Source organism: Crocuta crocuta, unplaced genomic scaffold (genome assembly GCF_008692635.1).
Source record: "Crocuta crocuta isolate KB4526 unplaced genomic scaffold, BGI_CrCroc_1.0 scaffold271, whole genome shotgun sequence".
NCBI classification, from domain to species: Eukaryota; Metazoa; Chordata; class Mammalia; order Carnivora; family Hyaenidae; genus Crocuta; species Crocuta crocuta.
Genome location: NW_027527824.1, coordinates 6,878,577 through 6,899,168, shown reverse-complemented (window position 1 = coordinate 6,899,168; position 20,592 = coordinate 6,878,577). Strand labels below are relative to the sequence as shown.

Below are 20,592 nucleotides of genomic sequence, written 5' to 3'. Positions count from 1 at the left end.
GGAAATGAGTTAACTGTATAGTACGTGAGTCATAACTCAAAGCTTTTTAAAAAGTGAATACGTATTATCTGTTTCTTTGGGTCAAAAATTTGGAGCTAGGTGATTCTGGCTCAGGATCTCTCATGAGGTTGCTGTGGTCCCATGTCACCCAGGGCCACATTCATCTAAAGGTCTGAATGGAGCTAGAATATCCACTTCCAGGTGGTTCACTCACACCAATGGGTAACTTGGTGCCATCTACTGGTGAGAGGTCTTAGTTCCTCTCCACAGAGACCTCTCCAGAGGACTGAGTGTCCTCATTACACAGCAGTTGGCTTCTCCCACAGCAAGGGATCCAAGAAAGCACAAGGCAGAGGTTTCAATGTCTTTTATGACCCAGCCTCAGAAGTAACACATTTCCCGTACATCCTCCTGGCTACATGGGACAGCCCTATTCATTATGGGAGGGATAAAGGGCTGAATACCAAGAGTCAAGGATCATCGGGGGCAATGCTGGAAGCCAGCTTCAACACCTGCTGATTAAGAAGACAATAATAATAATAGCTAACAATTGTATGACACGTACTATCTATCAGCACTGTTCTAAGCTCACAAAAACCTACAAGGTAGGATTTCTTATCTCCATTTCACAAAGAAGTTAAGTGTCTTACCAAGGTCACACTATTAGGAAAAGACACAGCTGATATTCAAACTCAGGCAATATAGTTCCAGAACTATACTCTGAAAAACTATGCAACACTGCATTCCAAATATTACTTAATTCCAGTGAAGTGTTACACATCTGTTCTTCGGAAGGGATGCACCAGTTGAAACCCCCCATTGAGTTTTTATTCCCCATGAGAGCTCAGTCTCCTACTTTTGCCAAACCAATAGATACAAAGCAGAAACACACTAACATTTTAATCTGCGTTCCTCTAATTACCAATGAGCTAATATACTTATGAGTCATTCTGGTTTTCCCTTTTGATTTTGCCTATTTATATTCTTTGCCCATTTTTATCTTATGTTTTGTTTTTCTTCCTGATTTACAGCAGGACTTCCTACATTCAGTCTTTTATATATGCAATCCCTTGTCAGTTTTCAACATTGCAAATATTTCCTCCCCATTTGTACGCATCTTTAACTCTGTAAGATGCTTTGTTAACCAGAAAGAAATCTTTAATTATGAAGTAATCAGAGGTATCAAATCTTATGGATAGTGCTTTGGAGATCTTTATTTAAGAAATTTATCCTCATCCCAAAGTCACAAAGACATTCTCCGATTTTTCCTACTGGCTTTAACATTTTACCTTTCATTTAAATGTCTTTCATCACTTTGGGATGTCTTTGTCATATAGGGTTTGAGGTAGGGATCCAACTTTATTTTTGTACATATATAAGTCAATTTTCTAAGCGCAATTATCTGTCTCTTCTCCACTAATATGTGACACTACCCTGTGTCATTCACCATGCCTCCAAATAGCTACGTGTATTCCTAAGTCTAGTTTAGCACTAATTCACATTTTCTAAGAGGAAGGACCTATCACTGCCAAAGTTTTTACTCCCACTGCTTTCTAGATTCATGAAAAATCCAACCATCATCCTCCAAGATCCATGGAGGTTCAACATTAGCTTGTGCTCTTCCCAAAAACAGAATACCCAGTTAAGAACATGATTGTGAAAAAATAAATGCATGTTTATTAAAAAACAAAAACCCTAACCAAGAACAAACCCTGGGACACTGAAAAAGCAATGCATCCTCTGAAGGCCAGCAATCACCAGTGTTGGTGCACCTGCGAAGTACAGGTGCCTCAGTCCAAACATCAGGTCTCAAAAGAGTCTTCTGTAGTCAAAACTGGCATTCAGGTTGCCGGTCTGTGTGGACCCTGATTCCTAGCATAGACAGCTGGTACAACTGGATGGCTGGCTGCCCTATGTCCACTGCCACAACCCACAGATGCCCCACGGCCTCAGAAAGTTACATATCCTCAACACTCCACTTGTAGGCAAGTTCCTCCACCGCCTTCTTGCTGGCAAGCCTGGCAAAGCGCTTCTGTTCAAATCCATTGGATCTGCAATCAAGAGACACTGATCAGCCAGAATCCTGAACTGGACATTCATTTTTGAAAAAAGAGGAGAGTTCACAACCTAATGAATCAGAAGGAAAGTAAGGCAGTCATATGAAAATATGTACGGCGTATGCAATAGAATCAGAAAGCCAAAAACACACAATTCACCCATTTATTAGTTCTTACTCACACCCTTCTGCCAGTCTTTTGACAACTGTTTAAAACATCTACCACTCTACAGGCCCACTCTCAGCTGACGTCTACATCTTATAATTTATCCATTCATTACACATTTAGTGAATTCTTATTACAGGCACCTCTCATTTAAAGTGTATTCTAACAGCATTTACTCACTTCATGCCTCTGTGTCACATTTTGGTAACTCTTGCAATATTTCAAATTTTCTCATTATTACGGTGGTCTTTAATCAGTGATCTTTAACATAACTACTGTAAACTGTTTTGGGGTGCTATGAATTGCACCCATAGAGAATGGCAAACTTAGCTGATAACTGTTGTGTGTGTTCTGACTGCTCCACTGACCGGCCATACCCCCATTTGTCTCCCTCTTCTCTAGCCTATTCCCTGAGACACAGAAATCTTGAAATTAGGCCTATTAATGACCCTACATTGGCCTCTAAGTGTTCAAGTAAAAGCAAGAGTCACACGTCTCACTTAAATCAAAAGCTAGAAAAATGATTAAGCTCAGTGAAGAAGGCAAGTTGAAAGCTAAGACGGACCAAAAGGTATTCCTCTTGCACCAGTCAACTTGTAAATGCAAAGGAAAAGTTAATGAAGAAAATTAAAAGTGCTACTCCAACAAACACACAAATGATAAGGAAGCAAAACTGCTGATATGCAGGAAGTTCAAGGGATCTGGATAGCGGATCAAACCAGCTACAATATTCCTTTGAGCCAAAGCCTAATCCAGAGCAAGACCCTGACTCTCTTTAATTCTGTGAAGGCTGAGAGAGGTGGGGAAGCTGCAGAAGAAAAGTGTGAAGCTCGCAGAGGTTGGTTCATGAGAGTTAAGGAAAGAAGTTGTCTCTATAACATGAAAGTTCAAGGTGAGACAGCAAGTGCTGGTGTAGAAGCTGGAGCAAGTTATCTAATAGATCTAGCTAAGATAGTCAGTGAAGGTGGTTACACTAAACAGATTTTCAAGATAGATGAAATGGACACCTACTAGAAGAAGATGCCATCTAGGACTCTCATAGCTACAGAGGGGAAGTCAATGCCTGGCTTCAAAGCTTCAGAGGACAGGCTGACCCTCTTGCTAAAGGGCTAATGCAGCTGGTGACTTTAAGTTGAACTTCTTGGGGCACCTGGATGGCTCAGTCGGTTAAGCGTCCGACTTCGGGTCAGGTCATGATCTCATGGTTCGTGGGTTCAAGCTCCGTATCGGGCTCTGTGCTGACAGCTCAGAGCCTGGAGCCTGCTTCAGGTTCTGTGTCTCCCTCTCTCTCTCTGATCCTACCCTGCTCATGCTGTTTCTCTCTCAGAAATAAATAAAACATAAAAATTTTTTCTCAAATAAATAAATAAATTGAACTTCTTAAAAGAGCTTGTATTCACTATCTACACTTCTTCATTTTTCATTCACTCCTTTTTGTTTTTTTTAATTTTTTGTTTGTTTGTTTTGTTTTGTCCCTTAAGACTAAGCTCATTCATTCTAGGAAGCTTTCCCTAACAGCAGTTTCTCACAGCTGAATTTACTCTACCTTTGTGCTCCCAAAGCACCTTGAAAATTCTCTACAGTAATACTTAGCAAGTAGTATTGAGATGATTTACTTGTCTTTCTGCTCTAGATAGAAGGTAAGTTCCTAGCCTTAGGGAATATCACTACCTGTGAGAGCCTAGCACCTGGTACACAGCTGCTTCGAGTAATCACATCTTTGCTAATTGTTACTGAACTGATGGAGAGAACAGGCTTCCCTCTTTCCTAACGCCTTCCCTAAGGGATGAGCAGGATGAATAACAGAGTTTTCTAAGAAGAAGGGAAGTTGTTACGAATGGCTCCATCTCTAACCTTAGAAGCATGCAGGGTATTCCGGAGCACCAAGGAAACCACTGTTCTTTGCCCCTGGGGAATAAGTACTTAAGAGAACCAACACTAATATGATCATACAGATGAAGGACATACGAATAACAAACCAAACCCCACAGAATCAAAAAAACAAACCACAAGGGAACACGCAGTAGAAAAGCCTTGGACTATAGAATCAGGAGCTCAGGATTCTTAATTTTTTTTTTAATGTTATTTATTTTTGAGAGAGAGAGAGAGAGAAAAACAGCGTGAGCAGGGAAGGGACAGTAAGAGAGGGAGACATAGAATCCGAAGCAGGCTCCAGGCTCTGAGCTGTCAGCACAGAACTCGATGTGGGGCTCAAATTCGCGAACTGTGAGATCATGACCTGAGCTGAAGTCAGATGCTCAACCAACTGAGCCACCCAGGAGCCCCCAGGAGCCCAGGATTCTAATTCTAGCTTTTTCAGGTGAGCTAAATAACTCAAAGGAAGTAGTTAAATTTATATGGGCCTTGCTTGTCTTTTAAATAATAATGGGATTATATTAGTTGACCTATGGGTTTTTCCAACTACAGACATGTTCTAGAAATGTTCACATGCAATGGGCTAAAACCAGACAAACGAGAATAGGTGACAAAAGAATGAATAATCAGAAAGAAAACAGATGAAAAGAACTAATAGGAGAGATCTAGGGGAAAATGCTAAGTGGAAGAAAACTCCTGGGAGAGTTAGAGACAAATCAGATACCAAGAAAATACTAGGTCAAGGAGAGTTCTGAGTTTGGGTCCAGAANGGCTCTGAGCTGGCAGTCAGCACAGAGCCTGACGCGGGGCTCGAACCCACGAACCGCGAGATCATGACCTAAGCGAAAGTCGGACGCTTAACCGACCAAGCCACCCAGGCGCCCCCAAAATTTTTTTTTAAGAAATAGAAGGAAAAAAAAAAAAGGATGGACTCAGTGTAGCAGGGAAAATCTTTAGGGTTGTGGCCAGAAAAAGATCTATTTCTGACTATAAGACAAATTAGCTTTCTGAAAACTGCCCCTACTACCAAACAAAGGGCCTATATCCAGTGAACTGCAAAACAAAGTAGCAAGCTAGCCTGAAACCAACAGTGTCAGGAACTAGAGTCTTGGATTTTGATGGCAGCCTGGAGGACAGAAGACAAGGCCTTAGGTCCACAGGAGGTGGGGCAATGGAGGGGCCTGAACAGACTAATCTCCTCTCAGACAACAATGATACAATGGACAAAATATGAAAGAGCAAGTATTTGAGATTCTTTGACGGCATAAGAAAGTGACCAAAAGCAGGCAGAACCTGGATAGGAGTCCACTTATGAAAAGAGACTTATGAGCTTTCTGCAAGAGGGCACTTCCCAGTCTGCACAGCTCATGGAGGCATAAAGTCCCAGGCTTATTAGCTTGAGATATCAGTGCAGAGAGAGCAGAGCAGCTGGAAAGTCAGGAAGGAAACTGACGGGGAGGAAGCTACAAAACAGATGAACCCTGGAATGTACACACAAATGGCACCCAAATCCCTGGCTAACTGCTAACCTGTGCTTGGGCAGGGGAACCACACTGGGCCCAGTGAAAAAGCAGCAGCTAGGACATACTGTTTGGATTTCAAATACACCCAAGTTAACAGTCTACCAGAAATAACAATCAACATACTTCAGAGGAATAGAACAGAATTCCAAGTTCTGACAATGGTATCACTTATAGTGTCCAATATATGTTAAAAAATGAGAAGACACATAAAGACACATAAAGAAATCGTAAAACGTAATCAAATTCAAGAAAAAGACTATTAACAGAAACTAATCCTGAGGTGACCCAAATGTTACAATGAGCAGACAGGACTTCAAAGTACCAATTATAAATATTCTCAAGGAAGAGGCAATGTCTCTCAATGAATGTCTCATAATGTCTCATAATGAATAAGCAGATGGAAAATCTCAGCAGAGAAATACAAGCAATCAAATGGAAATTCTAGAGTTGAAAAATACAATAAACTAGCTGAAACAAAAAATTCACTGTGTGGAATTTGGCACACAGTGCCAAATTTGGTAGGTTGGAGATGGCAGAAAGTCAATGAACTTGAAAACAGATCAACAGAAACTATCTTACCTTAAGAACAGAGAGAAAAATGATGCTAGAAGAATGAACAGGACTTTAGGGCTCTATGGAATAATATTAAGTGGTGGAAAACAGTGTAACTAGAGAAAAGAAAGAGTAGTTCAGAAAAAATAACTGACAAAAAAATAGCCAAATACTTCCCAGAGGTGAATAACATGAATTTAAAGATCCAGAGAGCACAACAAACCCAAAGCAGGATAAATACAAAGAAAACCATACCGAGGTACAGCACGAACTGCTAACAACCTAAAACAAGAAGAAAATCTGCCAGAGAAAAACAATTTCTTACAATGAGGGGGGTGTAGGGGAGTAACAATAAAATAAATGAGCTAAGGATTTACTTCTGATAAGAAACAATGGAGGCCAAAACATGATGAAACTTCATTAAAGGGTTGGCAAGACTGTCACAGAACTCTGGTATCATCAATCCAGAGTTCTATGTGTTGGTTCACGACCTTGTGAGCTTACAGGGTGAAGTCTGAGATTGGCCCCAGTACATGGAGGGCAAGGAGAGAACAAAGAAAGAGGCAGACCCCTCCAGACTGATCAGGGGCACATTTAATAAGCAAGGGAACTTACATATGACGCTTCTCTTGGGCAGCCACCTGCCGAATTCAAAAGCTTATATAGAGCTTAAGTGGATTAAGCCACATATTTGGCCCCAGTGGTCTCAATAACACCTTATTCTTCCAAGGCTACATCCTTGAAACAGCTGCTAGTATGAGAAGAGTAGGCAGGACAGCACATTCCAAGGAAAGGGAGGGGTTAAGAGGCCTCTGACTGCCTGGGTCCAGCTTCTGGGTCAACCAGTGGTCATCTTGTTGGCCTCCTCCAACACCACGTCAGTAAAACTATCCTTCAGAAATGAAGGTGAGAGGGGCGCCTGGGTGGCTTAGTTGGTTAAGCGTCTGACTTTCGCTTAGGTCATGATCTCGCGGTTCGTGGGTTCGAGCCCCACGTCAGGCTCTGTGCTGACTGCCAGCACAGAGCCTGGAGCCTGTTTCAGTCTGTGACTCCCTCTCTCTCTGACCCTCCCCTGCTCATGCTGTCTCTCTGTCTCTCTCTCCTAGAAATAAATAAAACATTTAAAAAAAAAAAAGAAATGAAGGTGAGAAAAAGGTCCTTAGTAGAATTCTGCCAATGTCAATTTCCTTACTTTGGTAATGTACTATGGTTATGTAAGACCATCATTGGGGAAAGCTGAGTAAAGGGGACGCTGTAACACACTGTACTAATTTTTCAAGTTCTTGTCTAAAATTATTTCAAAATTAAAGCTTTTAAAAAATAAAGGTGAAATAAAGACATCTTAATATCAACAAAAACTGAGAGAATTCATCACCAATAATCCTACACTAAAGGGATATTAAAAGTTGTTTAGAGGAAAGAAAACAAGAGCACCAAAAATGGGAAATACATGAGTTAAATATTAACACATATATTTTGTTGTTTTTTTATTTTTTTTTTAAATAACTGTAAATAAAAAATAACACTGGAGGGGTGCCTGGGTGGCTCAATCAGTTACACATCTAACTTGGGCTCAGATCGTGATCTTACGGTTTGTGAGTTCAAGCCCCACATCAGGCTCTGCAGTGACTGTGCACAGCCTGCTTAGGATTCTCTCTTTCTCCTTCTCCGCCGCCCCCCAGCCCTGCCGCGCTTTCTCTCTCTCTCAAAATAAACTTAAAAAACCAGATGCTATATTGTGGGATCTATACCATTTATATAACATACATGACAACAACAGCACATAGAACAGAAGGTAAGTGGAACCACAGTGTGACAAGGTTGATATACTCTACATGGAACACTACAGTTATAAACTCCCAGTAGGCTGTGATGAGTTAAAGATACATACTGTAATCCTCAGAACAAACACTAAAAAAATTGCAGAGAGGTTTAGCTAAAAAAATAACAGAACAATTAAAATTCAATACTAAATGTACACACCTAAAATCCAAAACTCTGACAATACCAAAGGCTGGCAAGGATACGGGGCAACAGGAACCCTCATTCTCTGGTATAACAAAAAATGGCACTGCCACCGTGGAAGACAAGTGGCAGTTCAACAGTTTATCATGTTCAACAGTCTCACCATCCAGCAATCACTGGGTATTTGCAAGTAAACTGAAAACTATGTCCACATAAAAATCTATACAGAAATGTTTACTGCAGCTTTATTCATAGTCGCTAAAAACTGAACATGTCCTTCAACTGACTAATAGAGCCATACGTGGGGCATTCATGCAAGAACACGGAGGAACCTTACATACGTCTTGCTAAGTGCAAGAAATCAGGCTCAAAAGGCTACATATTGTATGATTCCATTCTTGTGACGCTCTGAAAAAGGCAAAACTATAGGAACAGAAAGCAGAGCATTCATCACAAACAAGGGTTTGGTGGCAAGGGCGTAAGTGACTAAAAGAGGACTTACAGGGAAATTTTACAACGATGGAACTTTCCATACAGTAGTGGGGTGCTGAACAAACGGCTCCACGCCTTTGTCAAACCCCACAGAACTATACACAAGAAAAAGTAAACAGTAACATAAACTATAAAAAGGAAAAATCATCCAGGATGTCAGGAGATCCCAGGATACACCGCAAACGATGACAAATGAATCTAACTATAGTACAAATGTATGGCATAACAGGACTGGGGCAGGGCAGTTGGAAAATGGTACTTTCACTAGAAATTTTAAGGGTAATAACAAAAGGAACTACACATGAATACTGTATTTTTGTTGAAAATCTGTTTCTTATTTCTGAATTTCTCAATTTTGATACTGTTTTACATATATACTGAGATGAGCAAAATGGACAGTAGATGGGGTCGCGAAAGGCCTGTGGGTCGCGAAGTGCTGGAGAAAGAAGTAACAGACAGGCAGGAAGAAAAGGACTTCCCCCACCAGAGCCAGTTACATCAGTATGAATGCGTATCTGCGTAAATGTATACACAAACATGTATACAGACACATACGTACAGATAAGTAGGTACAGAAATAATGACAGATATGTGTGTATACACGAATTACTAGACACGTACTACGCAGCTCTGTCTGCTGGCCGGGCCTAGAAACAATGACACCCCAGCAACAAGTACTTCTATCAGTCAGATCTTGGTTTCTAAATAGCATTACCCATTAAAAGCAGCCAGGACTGCTTGGAGAAATGGCTGATCCTAGGCCTGGGACAAGGAACATATAAGATGAACCTGGAGCATCGTTCAGTATCAGAAAGTCAGAGAGTGCTCAAAAAATAAAAGGACAGGGCATGCAAAAGGGACACTTAAAGAATTCCCAGTGGCTGAAGAATACAACAATTTGAGCAATAAAATAAATATTACTGGATTACAATCCACAGTATAAAATATACACGCGTCATTACTGAAATAATAAATGACTAAGCAGATGGGGTGATGAAACAAATACTTAAAGAAAAAGTCCAGGGGTACATGGGTGGCTCAGTTGGTTGGGCGGCCGACTTCAGCTCAGGTCATGACCTCATGGTTCATGGGTTCGAGCCCCGCGTCAGGCTCTGTGCTGACAGCTCAGAGCCTGGAGCCTATTTCAGATTCTGTGTCTCCCTCTCTCTCTGACCCTCTCCTCCTGCTCATGCTGTCTCTCCCTCTCAGAAATAAAACGTTATAAAAAAAAAAAGTCCAAATAATATATGTAGCTATCCCACCTACAGGTCACCTTCTGAGTACAAGCTTAACTCAGTGACTCAATTCTAGAGAACAGAGTATGGAAGGGGAAAAAGAGTAACTAGAGGCACCTGGGTGGCTAAGTTAAGCATCCGACTTCGGCTCAGGTCATGATCTCACAGTTCGTGGGTTTGAGCCCCGCGTCGGGCTCTGTGCTGACAGCCAGCTCAGAGCCTGGAGCCTGCTTCAGATTCTGTGTCTCCCTCCCTCTCTCTGACCCCCTCTGCTCATGCTCTCTCTCTCTCTCTCTCAGAAATAAATAAAACATTAAAAAAAGAGAGAGAGAGAGAGAGAAACTAAAATGGAGATACCTGGCAAACACTCACTACAGCTTAACAAAGTGATTGAGGTTAACGCCAGTGATGCCCAATGGTTACCAGGTACTGATTAAAACGATGTGATGAGAAGGGCATGCCACCACTGTGGCATTCTTTCCAAAAACCCATAACCCCGGTCTAACCATGAGAAAAACATCAAATGAACCCAATTTGAGGGGCATTCTACAAAATAAGTGACCATATTCCAAATAATTGTCAAGGTTACAAAGAGCAAAGAAAGACTGAGAAACTGTCACAGATCAGAGCAGATGAAGGAGAAATGACAACTAAGGGCAATGTAGGATCCTGAACAGAAAAACGACTTTACTGGAAAAACCGGTGAAATCCAAGTAAAATAACAGCATACCAATGTTGTTCTGATAAATGTACCATGGTAATGTAATGAATGATAATAAAACCGGATGAGGAGTGTACAGGAATTCTTTATACTATCTGCAAATATTCCATAAATCTAAAATTATTCTGAAACAAAAAGTTTATTTTTAAAAAATACAAAAAATAGTCTCCAAAACACTTCCCCAAAACAACTGCAGGATAATATGTATCAGATGCAAATGGACTCTTCACCAAGACAAACCATATACTGGGCCATAAAACACATCTTAATAAATTTCAAAAGATCAAAATATTATGGAGTATATTCTCTGACCTCATCAGAATTTAACTAGAAATCAATAATAGCACGATATCTATAAAAGTCTAAATGTTTGGAATTAAACAACGTAGTCCTAAGTAACTCATGGATCAAAGAATGAGCCAAAATCCAACATACATTCTGAAAAAAAACAAACAAAACTCTCAAGGAACCTTCTCAACTCTGAAGGGAACCTCCAAACACACCTACAGCTTACAACATATTTAATGGTAAAACACTGACTGTTCTTCTCCTAAGATTTAGGAAGAAGGCAAAGATGTCTGTTCTTACTACTTCTATTCAACATCTGCACTGGAAGTTTTAGTGCAGTAAAGTAAGGAAAAGAAACAAAGGGCATTTGGATTGGAAAGGAAGAAGCAAACTCTATTCATAGAGGATCTGATCCTCTAGGTACAAAATCTGATGTAATCTACAAAAAAGCTATTGTACAAAAAGCTTTATTTAAAAAAAAAATTTTTTTAATGTTTTTTAAAATTTATTTCTGAGAGAGAGAGAAACAGCATAAGTAGGGGAGGGTCAGAGAGAGAGGGAGATACAGAATCTGAAGCAGGCTCCAGGCTCTGAGCTGTTAGCACAGAGCTTGATGCAGGGCTCGAACCCACAAACCACGAGATCATGACCTCAGCTGAAGTTGGACACCCAACCGACTGAGCCACCCAGGCACCCCTGTACGAAAAGCTTTAACTTCAGTAACAAGTGATATTTGTCACCAATGATAAAATTCAAGACTTTAAGCATGAATTAGAATTTCAAAAAACTTGTATCTGCCACCATGAACTCTAGTTTTCTGTTAAGATTTTGGTGATGAGATAAGAGGTAATGTTAACAAATACAAAATCATTGATGTTGTATAATGAAAAATGTCAACATCTGGCAGGTCTGAAAAACTCAGCAAACCAGTATTTTCCAAATGACCAGCACATGTTATAAAATCATGCACTCGGAAAAGATCCATCCAAAGAAGAAAAAAGTGGATTTTAATATAACAGTATTGAAAGTTCTTTGATATGGTTTCAGGCTTCATGTTACAAATAACCTTTAAGAAACTAGGACCTGTTGAGTGTCTGTGTAGTAGCAAATATAATACATCTTCCTTTTCTAACAACCTATGTATAAGGCTAATCTTTTTTTTTTTTTTAAGTAGGCTTCATGCCCACCCCAGAGTCCAACATAGGGCTTGAGCTCATGATCCTGAGATAAAGACTTGAGCTGAGATCAAGAGTCAGACGCTTAACCAACTGAGCCACCCAAGTGCCCCACAGCTGAATTTTCTAAGGCTAAAATTTCTTCCATTACTTCAACTAAACATACTGCAACAGACTCAATGCAGAATTCCGCTAGCTAATTTTAAGCCAAACATTAATGAATGAGATTTGCAAAACTGTAAATCAATTCTTCTATTTTCGTTGTTTGGAAAATACAGTTATTTTTCTTTAAAAAAGACTTTTTTTTAATGTCTTTAGAAAAGACTTTATTATGTTTTTAATGAACTAATTAATAGATATTTTTAAACTCCTCAGTTTGACTTCTAATAAGGTAAATATTAGTAGATATAAACCACATAAACAAAAGTTGTTTGGGGTCCTCGAGTATAAAGGGGTCTTGAGATCAAAAAGTTTGAGAACCACTTTGCTAATCACTAGAACAATGTCCTTTCGTCGGCAAGAGGAGATGGGATCTAACATGTAAACAGAGGGGCAGACTTTGAACAGAAGCACACAACAGCAACAGACAGTAAGTTAGAGTACGTGGGTATTGATGCTGGCCTCAGGGGTCAGTGAGACATCATAAGTAACTCATTCCTAAGGCAATGAAGAGAAGGTTCAAGGACTACATTTTAAAGGTACAACATACTAAAGACTCCAGACTACCACCAATCACTCATCCCTTCTAAACCTTAGAAAATATAGCTAGAAATGACCAATGTCAAAAACAAAGGTATCCTATCAGAACCACCAGAGTTGTTTGTCCAGAGCTTTAAAAGAAACTTTGAAAAGGAAAAACGGAGAAGGAATATTTTAAACATGGGAAATGAGATTTGGGGACCTCAGTAAGAGAAGCAAGCAAGCTGCATATTATTAACTTTGTGATTAGAGCAGAGAATGAGGCCGAGTGTAGAGTGATTTAAGAACAGCTAGGAAAGGTTAGGGTCAGATGGAAGAGAAAATAAAAATGCAGGAAGCCCCCAGGCTTACCTGTCCACTCCATCCCAGCGATATCCAGGCCAGATATTGAATCTGTTGGGAGGAGGCGCTGGACCACTGTAGCGAGGTCTCGCTGGTGAGAGGAGACAAGGAGAAAAGAAGTCAGTTACCTAAATAACCCGTCAGAGCTGAGTGGCGGCGGGAACCAAAATTTTATACAGAAATCTCTACTGAGCTGAACGCAAATTCCCAAATAGAAGAAACCTAAAAAACGATATGGGAAAGCCTTCTCTGCACCTCACCGTGTGTTATCAACCTAAAGACTATCTCTCTTTACACAAGTCACCTTCATCTCTGAATAGTTTCAGAAGGCTCACCTTTCTTATTCTTGTTCTCCTTAGCCTTATTCTTCTTGATAAAGTTGGCCATGGGGTCCCCCTCTCTCTCCTGTTCTCTCAGCATCCGATCCAGATCTTCATCATCAATATAGCGCGCCAGAGGCTTCTGCATTTCCTTCACTGCATCCTCCACATTTTGTTGCTGCTGCCGGCTCTGGGCAAGCCTGGGCAAAGAGAACCGACAGTACGTGCCATCCTGTTAAACATGTGCGCACTCACACTGAGCGGACCCCATACCGCTACATTTGGGGAACCTCCTTTTCCTAAGCAGCGTAGGCCAAATATTGAAAAGAGCAAAAGTCCTAGAATACCAACAATCAAGTGTGGAGTACACCAGTACCTCAGGAAGGGGACCGAGCACACTGAGCCTTGCATTCCTGAAACAGCTTTGCAGGCAGAACAAGGAACTCACTGGTCAGAGAAGTAGAGAACGACCTCCTCCAGTCAGCACAGTCTTTTTCTCCATTTCAGTGGTTCTCTTACCCTTTTCCCCACTGAGCGTACAGCTCCTCTCTCTTCGAGTCCTTCTCTGCTTTTCTCCTTTGCTCTAAACGTTCCAGTTTCAAATTCCTCTTACGACCAGACTTATCTCGAAATACTGTTTCAGCATATTGGAATTCAGCTGCAAAGGAAAATTATACTTTTAAAGATAAACGCCAGATATCGGAATTGGGAATAACATCCTGAACAGTTGAAATCAAACACGTGGAACTCCGATGCCGGATAAAAACTTTTGCAGCCAGACTACAAGTAGTGCCTACCAATGTCTAACTAACCTTTTTCAAGAAAGAAAAGAACCACTTTGGACCACTAAGAAGTTAAGATAATGCATAAAACCAGAGCTGAAATTTGATCTCAATTAAAAGTTTAAAACACCAGGTACAATAAGCTACATTAAAAAAATAAAATCTACACGAGCCTCAACTGGTCTCTGCATTTTCACATTTTTACCTTCAAACGCCGTGGTTTCTTGGTCCCGTTTCTTGAGCTCCTGCTCCTCTCGCTGTAGGTCAGTTAACACCAAGCCAGTTCTCGCCCCAGAATACATGTGTGCAGCCTAAGCAACGGAAAAGGGAGCAGCCATCATTCAGGAGACCATGTCGCAGCAGGCTCCAGGGTAGACAGCCTGAGGATGAGCAATAACCAAACCAAAAGACTCCAGCTTTGTCTTCTCATTATGGACCGCAAGAGTCACAAAATCAGAAAGAAATAAAACTGAATTTCATGGAAATTAATAGTACTACCAAGTTTGAAGAATAAACAGAAATACAAACCAAAAACATTAAAGAAAAGGCTAAGCATCTGTATAGTTCTGACTTTTCAGTACAGTGTATAAACTGTACACGTGAAGACGCACTCTCAGGTCACCCTATCAGAAACCTGCATCAAGCTCTAAGCCCTCCAGTAGTAGACCCACACTGATAAAATATTCCATTTAAACTACAAACTCAGGGGCGCCTGGGTGGCTTAGTCGGTTAAGCGTCCGACTTTCGCTTAGGTCATGATCTCGCGGTTCGTGGGTTCGAGCCCCGCGTCGGGCTCTGTGCTGACTGCCGGCTCGGAGCCTGGAGCCTGTTTCGGTCTGTGACTCCCTCTCTCTCTGACCCTCCCCTGCTCACGCTGTCTCTCTCTCTCCTAGAAATAAATAAAATATTTAAAAAAAAAAAACTACAAACTCAAACAAGTCTAAGGCCCTTCAATTGTGGATAAATTTCAGGATAATGACAAGTTGTGACCAAATCAAACTTTCTTACCAAACCCCATTTCATAGCAAGATAACCAACCAACCCATAAATGGAGTCCACAGTGTATTGTGGTATAGCTAAGCACTATGCCAATTTTGATTAATATGAAATTGTCCCTGAAGTGCACAGGTGACTAAAATGTCCAGGGGTCCAGCTGAAACACAGACCTCGCTCTGTTCACCAAAAGAGAAGAGCCCCTTCCTGGGCCACGGACAGGCCGCCAGGACCACGTGGGCTACAGAGGAGACTGAAAAGTCTGGGCTGGAGGGAAATGTGCACACCACAGGCTTTATTATTCTGTTTCTTAACCAACTCGCTGGAATTAAGATTCTTTTCCTAGCGCTGGGGTGCTTACAAAACAACTGCTCCAAGTTCAAGCTTCATCACAGATTTAAAATAAAACAAAATACTGACCTCCCACGTGGCATGATTTCTAAAAGTAGTTTATATTTTAAATGCCTCTTTAAGCTCTGCGAATAGAGACCTGTAGTCCAATTTATAATCATCAATTGCTTATGCTAAAGTCTGACTTTGTTCTGGGCACTGTGCTAAGAGTTTTACTTACACGAACCAATTTAATTCTCACAATAACCTCATAAAGTATACGCTACTATTATCCCCATTTTACAGAGGAAGAAGTTGGGGCTTAGAGATATTACATATCTTGCTCAAATCTCACAGACAATAAGCAGAAGCAGAAGGATACGTCATCTGATCAACACAAAGTCTGTGCTCCAAAGTCTACTCTGTAAACTATAGCTCTCGGTTTATTCTTGAGAAAATAGGGAGTTCTGGACCCATTAAAAAATGACATTTGTGGAATAAAGAGGATACAAAGTCAGAAGGTACTTAGGAACTGGTATCTGCAAGTTCATGCGGGCTGGGTCAGAGGCAGTCCTGCTTTCTGAAGAAGCAAAGAGCTCTGTGCTAGATTTACAATACTACCAGGAGCTCCCCCCCTCCCTCTCTGGTCTGTATCTCTAAGATTTGCACAGACCTAGAAAAGAGCAGTCGCTCTAAGAGAAGGATATGGCTCCTAAAAATTCCTACCTTCTTTCCTAGAGGCTGACTCCTTCGAGGTGGAGACAGATCAGAATCAGAAGATTTGGCCCTCTGTTTCCTCCTTGGTGGAGACAGGTCAGAATCAGAGCTCTGGTATGTAGGTCTATTCCGCGGAGGTGACAGATCTGAATCAGAATCTTTGTGCCCTGAACTCTGCTTTTGCCGCGGAGGAGAAAGATCTGAATCAGAGGCTTTCCGACTGTCACTTGGGTAACATCTCCTAGGCGAAGGGTTTGTATGAAATTTCCTATGGCTGGGGGAAGAGTCTAGAAATTAAAAAATTAAGTCTTTAATCCCATTGGTGAAATCTTAAAAACAGAACCTATCAGGCTAATGTCAAATATTCATTCAGTCCTCCTCTAAAGAGCTATCACTAACCTAAACACACGTACAGACAACATGGGAAAAAAGCAGAGTCAGGGACAACTTTTAAAACCAACAGGCAGGATGTGAGGTTCTATTCCCAAGTTACTGGTGACTGTGACTAGCCTGTGAGGCCTCAACATACTCACCTCTGTCATACCTATCTGAGCACAGAATGGGAGAAACAACTCACACTCAGATCTCAGTGCTGTGGCACAAGTTACAGCTGCCTAGAAGATACTGTGATGTTGGAGACTAAAGGATGACGACGTACTTTAGTTAAGAATGAAAGCAGTGCCTCGGGACAAAGATGGACTAAATGAATCTCACTGCACAGGCCTGAGGTATAGACAGAAACATCACAAATCACCTCCCGAAGAAGTAATCTTCAGTGGGCATCCACAGTCTTAGTTTTTAAGACTTAGTTTTACATGCCCCTTAACCAACGAATCAATTTCTACTTTGTTTCCCAGGAAACATATCTAGAAGTACTTAAATTTCCAGGAAATCTATCTAAAAGTAGATAAGGAAGTAATCCAGAATGGGGCAACGATTTACCTACAACAATGTTCATTTCAGAATTATAAAAGCAAATTTTAGAAATAACCTAAAATACGGACTATCAGGGAAATGATTAAATACATTTATGTAACAGAACACCAATAAAGACCATATTAATTAAGAGATGTTTTTATGACATGGGGAAGACAGCATTAAGTGAATAAACCAGATAAAATTATACATATAACATGTATATACTACACAGAAAGGGTTCAACTGTATAAATAATGAATAGAAAAAGGCTTTAAAAAACATTGGCCACAACTCTTAAGAGCAAATGACTTTGAAGGACAGAAATTTGTATAACCTTTCTTCTGCTTCTTTGTACATTTCTATATACTCTGAAGTTTCTACATCAAACATGTAGTATTTTCACAAGGGGTAGAGAGAAATAATACATATATATATATATAAATGTCTTCCTTGGGCACCTAGGTGGCTCAGTTGGTTAAGTGTCCCACTCTTGGTTTCAGCACAGGTCATAACCTCAAGGTTATGGGAGTTCGAGCCCCATGTCAGGCTCTGCACTAAAAGCATGGAGCCTGCTTGGGATTCTTTCTCTCACCCTCTCTCTGCCCCTCCCCCCTTAAAATAAATAAATAAACTAAAAAAAAAAATTTCCTTGTCACTGTAAACTTTAACTCTCCTTAGCCCAAACTCTCCCCACTTCCCTACAGTTTTTAAAACTTCTCCAAAGAAATGCCATTCTCATTTCTAAAGACCACAACAAAAGGTCCAAAAGAAAGCACTCAAGGGTAAGTCCCTCTCATGGACAAATGCTTACCTTTAGAAGAATCATGTTTATGGGATTTTGTTTGCTTTTTTCGTGGAGGAGAGAGGTCCGAGTCATACTCATATTTGCTGTTCTTTGGGAGTGACGTGTGAGATGGTCCCGGCCCCTTCGAATGTGCAGAGATTTTGCTAGAGGCTCTCTCTGGGGCTTTACTGCTTTTGGGTCTGGGCAGAGAATGAGGGACACTAGCAGCCAAATCAGGGGAGTCATGACGGGCCCTCTTGAACTGCGATGTGTCCGAGGAGTCACGAGTCCTTCTAGGCTGAGATGTATCAGGTGAGCTATTTCGAGCCCTTCTGGGAACAGAGCTATCTGAGGAACTGTGACAGGCCCTCCTAGGAAGAGATGAACCTGGTGTGTCATGGTGGGTTTTCCTAGGAGACACACCTGAAGAATGACGATGAGGCTTCCTGGGGGGAGACGGGTCCGGGGNGGGGAGTCATGGCGGAAGTGTCTGTGTGAGGGCAGATCTTCACTGTGGCCTAAACACAAACGGCAAAGAGTTAGATCCTCATAGATGCCCTATTCACCCCTGATACTCAAAGTTTCAAAAGATGCCCGAGCAGCAAACATCTCAAAACTACTCAGAAATCTTCTGCTTAGGGGCAGTAAACCAGCACTCATGAATACCTTAAAAATAACCCTCTCCTAGGGGTGCCTGAGTGGCTCAGTCAGTTAAGTGTCCGACTTCAGCTCAAGTCCTGATTTTGCAGTTCGTGAGTTCATGAGTTCGAGCCCCATGTCAGGCTCAGAGCCTGGCACTTGCTTCAGATTCTGTCTCCCCTTCTCTCTCTGCCCCTCCCCCACTCATGCTCTGTCTCTGTCTCTCTCTCTCTGTCTCAAAAATAAACATTTTAAAAAACGTTTTAAATAAAAATAAATAAATAAATAACCTCTTCTATCTGCCTAACAAGCCATTTAAATGCATTTTTCATATTATACCTTATAAGGTACACTAGGCAGGTATCCTCGTTTCACAGACAGGAAAACGGAGGCTCCAAGGGGCCGGGAGATTTCTTACCAAAGATCACAGTCACTAAGATGGAGACAGGCTAACACCCTGGTCCTCTCTCAATCCAATGCTCCCTTCCGAAAACTGCACCTGTGCAGAGTTCCCAGTCAGAAGCTCCTACTGATATTTAGACTGGATAACACACAGTTTATACTCACTCTTCTTTCAAAAGGCAGACTGCCTAAGCCTGTGCCGCATCAAAATGAAGTGTAATTAACTATTTGATCAATGTCACTGTGCTCTTTACTGGGGGAAGAGCACAAGAAAAAAAGAGGGATCAGCATTTCCTGATCACATACCACAAGCCCATGGTTTATATGGATTCCCTCACTGAATTCTCACAAGCCTGAAATATAAATACTGTTATCCCCATTTAATAGATGAAGAAGAAGTTGATACTCAGAAAGAGTAAGTCCTACTGCCAAAGTCACACTGCTAATAAGTGACAGAGAATCCATTCCAGATCTGTTGGACTCCATAGTCCACGTGCAATCTTTAAAAATAGGTAGCTGAGAAAATAGTCTGAACTTTCAGTTTTCAAAGGTATAAGAGAACGAAATGTTTACAGCAACTCAGGACATTTCCAAAATCCAAAACTTCTTGTCACTGAGCTCCACAGCCCAAATTCAAATAAATGCTTGGTAGGACCCAATAAATACTTGCTAAGTGGATGAATTAAACCAACTCCTTTACTTTGAGGAATAGTTCTGACTGCAGTCACCACTCAGAAAAAAGTACTGATATCTGTGGGACACCTGACAACAAATTTAATCCGTGGTGTTGATAAATTCCATGATATTTACAAAAAGGAAGTAAGACAGATCAGAGGATATTTGCAGTGACACATGGGGATGGAGCAGTGACAGTTAAGTAGAAGAAAAAGAACTATTCGGGGGTGATGGGGTGGGGTTTCGGTACCTACAAATATGAAGACCAGAAGATTCTCTCTGAAAACAGGACTATGGAAAATAAATAAATAAATAAATAACCGAAAAAAGGACAATGGAAAAGATGAGAAACACAACCACAGCGTAAGACAGAAAATAGTAAGAGTGAACAAGATTCTGATAAAAGAACACACACTGATAATAAACTTGGAGCGCCTGGGTGGCTTAGTCGGTTAAGCGTCCGACTTTCGCTTAGGTCATGATCTCCCGGTTCGTGGGTTCGAGCCCCGTGTCGGGCTCTGTGCTGACTGCCAGCTCAGAGCCTGGAGCCTGTTTCAGAGTCTGTGACTCCCTCTCTCTCTGACCCTCCCCTGCTCATGCTGTCTCTCTCTCTCTCTCTCTCTCTCTCCTAGAAATAAATAAAACATTAAAAATAAATAAATAAAATAAAACTTTAATTCACAGAACATACCAATAATGTACTGAAAAGTAACTGAGGCAACAGTGATCACTGACCTATAACCAACTGTCACTTTGTTATGCATCTTTTTTTATCAGAATTGTAGGATAATTAACATAAGCACAGACTATAACACAGAAAGAACAAATCCTGTTTTGGAGTTAATCTGTCTACCCTTCATGTATGAAAAAGGAACAAGTGTCAAGAGCAAACTGGAGTTAAATGGCTCTCCAGAGGCAAGATCCCTGATTATGCTAGGCGGGG

The 20,592-nt window shown here is 41.0% G+C and overlaps 1 protein-coding gene across 1 annotated transcript in view; it reads right to left on the bottom strand.

Annotated features, from left to right (window-relative positions):
* Positions 1 to 1,654: 1,654 nt before the first annotated feature.
* BUD13 (BUD13 spliceosome associated protein) overlaps positions 1,655 to 20,592 on the bottom strand; it is a 26,616-nt gene continuing 7,678 nt past the window's right edge. The window contains 8 exon segments of the mRNA XM_077777645.1: positions 1,655 to 2,051; positions 13,099 to 13,180; positions 13,425 to 13,609; positions 13,929 to 14,067; positions 14,397 to 14,502; positions 16,241 to 16,518; positions 17,961 to 18,399; positions 18,402 to 18,451. Coding sequence (XP_077633771.1) covers positions 1,958 to 2,051; positions 13,099 to 13,180; positions 13,425 to 13,609; positions 13,929 to 14,067; positions 14,397 to 14,502; positions 16,241 to 16,518; positions 17,961 to 18,399; positions 18,402 to 18,451 — 1,373 coding nt within the window. The 3' untranslated portion in view covers positions 1,655 to 1,957.